The 7,556-nt window shown below is 50.5% G+C and overlaps 1 protein-coding gene across 2 annotated transcripts in view; it reads right to left on the reverse strand.

The window, feature by feature from the left end:
- Fhod3 (formin homology 2 domain containing 3) overlaps window positions 1-7,344 on the reverse strand; it is a 438,336-nt gene extending 430,992 nt beyond the window's left edge. For both annotated transcript variants that reach the window (XM_052155219.1, XM_052155218.1), the window contains exon 1: window positions 7,024-7,344. In XM_052155219.1, coding sequence (XP_052011179.1) covers window positions 7,024-7,188 — 165 coding nt within the window. In that variant the 5' untranslated portion in view covers window positions 7,189-7,344. The remainder of the gene's footprint in view (window positions 1-7,023) is intronic.
- Between the last annotated feature and the right edge of the window lie 212 nt (window positions 7,345-7,556).

A 7,556-nucleotide genomic window follows, 5' to 3' on the forward strand; every position in this document is an offset into this window, starting at 1 on the left:
CCACAAATTAGACTATGTTTTCATCTGCCCATAAAAAAGAACTTGAAGGTAATAGTAGAAATACACACACTTCCATTTTCTCTCGTTAAAATGTCCCTGCCATTTGTTACACCCCAAGGTGCTCTTTGGAGCCAAAATGAAGTGGCAGGGTGGGCTTACTTGAAAGCCAGCTCTGCTGTGGCCAGGAGGCAGGCCACAGGCTTCAACAGCAGTGGGAAGCCGGTGTGCCTTCATAGAAGGTGCCCTGTATGTCAGCTGTAACCACAGCTTATTTAGTGGTTAAAATGCAGGTGCCTATCAAAGAGGCCTAGATGTATCCTCCCTGAGCATTTCCTTTACCAAAGTAGTAGGTGATGGGACAGGTACTTGCTGCATCATGGTGATCAACTGAGGCTGGAAAGACAATCCAAACACAAACAAAAATGATGCCCTCATAAAATCCTAAGGTGACTATGACCGAGTGGGAAGAGATATTATCAGAGGCTAGGCATAGGGGCACATGCCTAGAATCTCAGCATCAGCATCAGTATAGGCAGGTGAAGGTCACATGTTAAAATCCAGCTAGGACTATACAGTAAGACATAACTTCAAAAGACAAACACTTCACTTGCCCATACTGCAACTGCTCGGGGAAGAGTGTGGCTTAATGACAGTGCTCTGATCCCAGAGGGATCATCTCTTTATAAAAAAATAAATAAATAAAAATACCAATATGCAAAAGCTTAAGAAATACTGTCAGACCCTTCTCCACATCCCCACAGTCCAGTTTAACCATGGCCCCATCTGGACACTGACCCACCACCGACCTGCCTCTCAGTCTTAGATCATCCTGGAGCAAATTCCAGTCCTCTGGCAACCCAGACTGTAAGGATTTCAGAACACATCTCTGAACAACACAAATTCTTATTTCAAAATAGCAGCATACTTTTCTCTCACCTTGAAATTAGTCACGTGGGGCCAGAAAAGATGCCGACATGCTAAACCTGACAACCTGGGTTCAGTTTAGGGAGCCACGTAGCTGAAGGAGATAGCCAGCTCTTGAAAGTTGACCTCTGCCCTCCACATGTCATGGTATTTGTACGAACATAGGTATACACCCACACAAAATAAGTAAGAAAATATGTAATTTTCAAATTCAATCATATACACTACCAACTAGCCAGTCATATTGGATTTTCCCCACTAATGTTAAATATTTATTCACAATGCATTTGCTTGACTTGGCCTACAGTTAGAGCCTTATATTAGTTAGTGTAGATTTCAACTTCTTTATATTTTGTTGCTTTCCTGTCTTCCCGTCTTCTTCGCAATTTATTTGACGGAGAAATCGTGCTGTCCTCCAATTTGCTGATAGCATCCCTGTCACAACTGAAGCTTAACATTTTGCTGTGACTTAAGATTTGCTTCCCTTTCTTCTTTACTTCATTCTCCAACTGCTCTGTCTTCCCAACCCAAAAAGTATGAATGTCAAACCCAACACTGCAAATGGACCAAAAAATAGAGGTTGCTTTCAAACGGGTATAACCAGCGATGGGAGGAACAGCAGATGAGGTGTGGAGGCCACCAGGAACTGTAGCTGCCTCTGGCTGAAGAAAGCCAAGTCCCATGAGGTTGGAAAGTTTCATCACTAAAGAGAACCCAAGGGAAAGAAAAGAAGGTGGGGGAAGGGCGTTCCCGAGTTGACCTGGCACGTTAATCAGTTTAAAGCTGCCACCAGTAAGAACTAACATTTCACAGTGCCGTGGGGGAGGGGAAGGCAGGCCTGTGTTCTGCCGAGGGACCCAGCCTGGACTTCAAGGACAAAAGGCACAGGCCCCACAGAGTATCAACAGTAGAACTCACCAGAGCAGGGCGATGCAGTCACAGCCCAGTGGCAGCAGTCCTGCCCCGCCCCCACGGGCAGCAGCAGCACGTGCCCCGCCCCTGTGGGGGAGCAGCCGCCTTGCCCCGCCCTTGGGGGGGTGGGGGGGGAGAAACAGCAGCACGTGCTCTGATGGTTTTCTAATAATGGACACAGTTGGCTACAGGCTTCAGAGCAAAAAAAAAAAAAAGGGGGGCTCGACCTTAAATCCGCGTTTCTTCACTTTAAACCTGCTTATCTATCTATGCCTCAGTTTCCTCATGTGTTCACTAGAGGTTCCTTATGTGTCCACCTGCCACAGTTGCTGGGGACACAGGTAAATGACACGTTTGACTACTGGACAGTCTCCAACACAAGCTCATTCCAGAGGAGCCTTGCCCCAGCCCCTCCCCCCACCGAGTCGCCTGTCATTCTGTTCCAAGTCAGATACTTGCAAGGAGCCATGACAGCACCTGCTGGATGTCGGGCTGGGTTACCAACGTGGTCTGTGGCCATGCATGAAGCAAAGCCAGCTGACCCATAAAGGGTTCAATCCCATGATCCCGATCTCAATAGCAAGGTTCCAACCAAGTGAGCTAATTACAGTGGTTAGATTCAGCCCCGCTTAGACTCACAGCCATTCATAGAACGCTCTTCAACAGCGTTGTCCTAAGATGCCAAGGCACAACCCACTTGCCAAGTTTGCTAATGATCTCATCTTTGAAAAATCTCAATGTAATGTAGCAAACAGATGTGTCCCTTAAGAGGATTAAGGTGGAAATTCATTAGGGCAATAATGCCGGTGGATTTGTGTTCTAAAAGTAACACCTGTCAATCAGCGTGGTGCACGCCCTATCTTAGCACTACTTAGCTTCTAGGTGCAACACAGAGAAAGGGGACACCAGGGTGTCACCTGCAGGAAGTTATCTAAAGATACAGAAGACAGAAAGAACCCCATGTACTGTCAACCTGCTGAACCTCACCAGTAGCCCATGCACTCGGGGGTAATTTGTACTGAAATGACCAAGCACGGTAGATTCTGAGTCAGCAGCTCAGGAGAGACCTGGATGTCCAGGCCTTGTGCCTGCAGCAGAACCCTGGGTGCAACCGACTGTTTTACAGAGAGGATACCCAAAGCTCTGGGATTGCCACAGAGACAGAGTTCATAAGAAAGGATTAAAGAGAGGAGCCTCGGGTGAGTCCAGTAAGATGTGTATCTGTGTGGACAGACTTCCACACAGATAATGTGGAACATTTAGACACTAATAGGAGGCACTGAGCTCCACTGAGACAGAAGCTACTTTGGGGATTTCAAACTCATATGGCCAGTGACTCCCACGTTTAGTCTCTCTTGCTAGGACACGTAATAGCATCGGTCCCTGGCCTCAGTAGCCACGAGCTTGGTGGGGCGACATGGGTCGAGGATGTTCTTGGATTAGACAAATACCAAGAACACAGTAGCTGTCACACTCCAGTCACTCTGCCCCTGAGTACACAATGAAAATGGCCCCAAACCAAACTACTAAGTCATTAAAACATCACAATCGTGGGAGCTGGAACCTTATGCTCGGTGGTTAAGAGCACTTGTTGCTCCTGCCGAGGACCTGGGTTCAATTTCCAGCACCCATATAGCAGCTCGCAACTGTCCAGAACTCTAGATCTAGAATGCACATGATACCCAGACATACATGTGAGCAAAACACTCATACAGATAAAGTTAATATTTTCACATTTTTAATTGCAGAGTCACAACTGCTATTTTGACAGGCACATTAGTCATTAATGTTTTCATACAAAAACTCTGCAGTTCCTGTTTTGTCTCTCAAATAAGGGAAAATGCCCTTAGATTCTTTCTGCTGTAAGGGGTGTGTGTGTGCATATGTATGTGCATGTGTGTGCAAGTGTGTGTGCATGTGTATGCATATGTATGTGCGTGTATGTATGCATGTGTGTGTGCATGTGTGTATGCATTGTGTGTTTGCGCATGTAGAGGCCAGAGATTAACATTAGGTATCTTCTTCAATCACTCCCACTTTATTTTTTGAGACAAAGTCTCTCATTGAACCTGGAACTTACTGATTCAGCTAGACTGGCTGGCCAGCAAGTCCCAAGGATCCTTTAGTCTCCACCATCCCACACACCTCCCCTTACCACACACACCCTCACACCACACACACACACACACACACACACACACACAGTGCTGGGCTTACACCCATGCACCACTGCACTGACTTTTTTTTTTTTTTTTTTTTTGAAGTTCTGGGCTTCTGAGCTCAAGTGTCCGTGCTTCCTTCCATGGCACGCACTTTCACTGAGCCATTTCCCCAGCCTCTCCTTAGAGTCTCAGACGCCTCGTTTGTCTGCTTCTGCTTGTTTTTATGGAGGGGCCCCGAAGCCCAGGTTTACACCCTATATGCTTTTCTCTGCTTGTGACCTGCAGGGCAAGGCTGAGAACACGGGAGTGTGTGTGAGAGTCTCCACCCTCCTGCTCTCCCCTTGAACCTCCCAGAGTTCTCATCCTCTTGCAAAGGCCTATCTCAGAACACTGCCCCAGAAGAAGTGTTCCCTAAACCCTGGGAAGACTCGCTGCTGGCCAGGTCCTGGAATGGCAATGAGCCCAGTCCCCTGCAGCTGCTAACTCACCCACCGCACAGTCAGTGACTAGGATATCCACACATCTAAGAACTGTACCAGGCCAGGAATTCTTCAAGCCCTTGTACATGTGACATCATCTGCCCCCAGGCCAAAGAGTGCCCAGCACACAAAGCTGGCTGTTAGATGAACTTCCCAAGGTAACGGAGCAGACAGCCCAGGAAGTATATAGCTTTTGCCCTCGCCCACACAGCTGCTCATACACAGGCCCAGTTAGGCTCTCGGCTTCCTACTGCTGGCAGAGAAATCAGGTTACTTAATTACTCTCTACCTGTTTCTTTGTCTCTAAAACTGAGATAATAAAAGTTCTACTTGATGGAAGTCTGTGGTGTTAAGTGAGATCATGCACTAGTGCCCCAGTGGAGCACAGACGACACACGGAGTGCTCCTGACTGAAAAGCTCCTGACTGAAATGCTTTCTACCACAGGTGGATCAGATTCAGGTCAGGTGCTGAAGCACACACAAGCCCTGTCAGTCTCCAGCACTGCATGAGGTGGCTGTGGTCATGCACAGCTGCAATCCCAACACTTGTGATGCACAGACAGGAGGAGGAAAACTTCAAGGGTATCTTTGGATACATAGCTAGTTTGTTCAAGCTTAGCCTGGGATATGCAACACTGTCCTAAATCTTGTTTTTAAAGATGCTGGAAACGAACTAGCATCCTAAAGACATGCATGTGCACTTAACCACACAGATGCCCTGGGTTCTGTTTCAGGGATCTCTGTCAGCTGTCTGCTCTATGCCTAAGGGCAAAGATTTCAGTGTATAAAAGCAAAGGAAACTACTGTCGTGTCTCTGGCCAGAAGACTTCTAAGACTGAGCCTGAGCAGCTAATGGTTTTCTCTAAAACCTCTTCTTGCCTCTGCTTCACAGAGGGTACCTTAGAAAGTTGGGGGAGGCTGCCCTACTAACGGCTCCTGGAAGGGGTTCCAAGGGGGAAGTGAGGAACATCAGTGTTTCCTGCCCCGCCAGGAACACTAGATCAAGACTATGGAAACATAAAAACACGCTTGAGTTCGGAGCCTGAAAGGTCAACCCATGTCTATAGGGTTTGAGATCCAAGGAGACCACTTCAAGGTCACAGGGCCACAATTATGAGGCTTCTGTGGTTTCAACAAACGATCACTGTAATCTGAGACCATGATGAATGGAATAATCATGAAGTGGAAGACTCTGTAAAAACTTTTAACTGAATCCACTGCCAGAGATGGGGCAAGAACTTAACTAAATCCATTCTTAAGCCTCTGTCTCTCTGGGTATGGTGTTTTATGGTCAGAAAGAATCTAAGAACCTCAACGATAATCACTCAGCCCCAGTACGGAAGGAATGAGAGGGATCTGTCCCAGCCCTCATTCAAAACAAAATGGGTTACTAGTTCGGTGGGATGAACTGTGCACTGACAACTCAGAGCAAGAGGACATCACAGCCAAACCTTTCCACAGCCTCCTCCTTTACTTTCAAAACAAGTGGGCATCCTAACAGAAAACCGAAGGAGTCTTCAAAATGCACGTTTGATCTTGGAATTAAGAGTTCTCGGTCCCAAATGTTTGTCCATGTTGATTCTCAAGGAATTATTTAACTCTAAACTTTGATGTGGACCTCAGCAGAAAATACATCAGGGAGGGAAACCCTTCAAGGTGCAGTCAGTCTATGGAAGCGGGAAGGGCTTTCCCAGAGAGCTAAATGATTAGCTTCCAATGCCTGCCTCTTTACAACCACTTTGCAAGACGCCTGGCCTCCTTCAAAGGGTTAAAAAAGAAAGAAAAGACATGAAAAGAAAACTCTAACGGGTGGACTGAGACGCCATTCTTCCCAGGGGACACTCTTGGGGCTCCTGGGCCGAGGCTTTGTGCGCCCCTTGCCCGCGCCCCCGCCCTTCCTCCCACAAGGGCTGCTTCTCCAAGGTTCCTGAGGCCACCTGCTCCTCGGAAGAAAAAAATAGAAAACGGGATAGTGTGAACGCTATCTCAGTGTGCGCCCCTTCCCAGAGGGAGGAGGGGGAGGTGTTCCCGGAAAGCGTGCTTTGTCGCGAGGGTCGCCCAGCCGCCCACAGTGCCAGGGAGGCCCAACAGAGCTTCTGACCCCGGCATCTTCCAGGACTCGCTTCAGGAAAACCAGGTCCCGCAGTCCCCAGGGTTCTTTCTGCACCCGGCTCAGGTCCAGGCGGGATACCCAGGCCGATCGCCCGGGCGTCCGAGCTGCACCCCGCCCACTCCGTTAGGCCGAGCTAACGGAGAGACCACTGAGATCCCAATGCAACCCGCCTCCTGCCTGCATGGCACCTGCTGGGCCCCGCTCGCCCAAAGATCTGCATTGGGGCATAGGGCTGCCCTTCCCGCCAGTCAGAGAGTCGAGCGCCAGCTTCTGGGTGCTCCGGGCCCCTCGCCTAAGCCTCTGTGGCATCTGCCCTTGGACGCGTGTCCCCCGGGCCTCGGCCAGTTCAGCCCGTCTGCAGCGCCCCCACCCCGACAGGCACAGATGCAGGGGGTGCGTCTCCAGCCCCCTACCTATCCCACTGGCTCTTACCTTGTGCGGCGCCCGCAGCAGCCGATGGACCCCGGCCAACTGGGTGCCCAGAGCCAGGTCCTCGCGGAATGTGAACAGCGGTGGCCGGCTGGGCTCTGGGAAGTTGGTGCTGTTGAAAGGATCGGTGTCGTCCAAGAACTGCACGCGACAAGCCAGCGTGGCCATGATGCATCCCTGCCCCGTGGGGCGCGGGCCCCGGGGTCAGTGGGCCGCGCAGGCCGGGGCTCCCGGGTCTGTGCGGAGGAGAAGCTGCCGCCACTGCCGCTGCTAGCAGGCTCGCGGGCTCGCAGGCTACAGCGCGCCCGGCTGCAGCCCGGACTCCGGCCACAGGGGGCGGGACGGGGGCGGGGCTGCGCCCCCTCCTCCTCCCGCTCCCTCTCGGGCTCCTCCCCTGCTCGGTTTACTAGGCACTGGACCGGGCTTCCCCGACCTTCGCGACCGCCGCAGGGACTGGGAATGTGAGAGCCACTTGCGCAGCCTCGGCAGCCCTGAGCCTAGCAGCAAGCAGCGCGCAGCAACACCCCTGCGCAGAG

This window comes from Apodemus sylvaticus, chromosome 13 (genome assembly GCF_947179515.1).
Source record: "Apodemus sylvaticus chromosome 13, mApoSyl1.1, whole genome shotgun sequence".
In the NCBI taxonomy this organism is placed as follows: Eukaryota; Metazoa; Chordata; class Mammalia; order Rodentia; family Muridae; genus Apodemus; species Apodemus sylvaticus.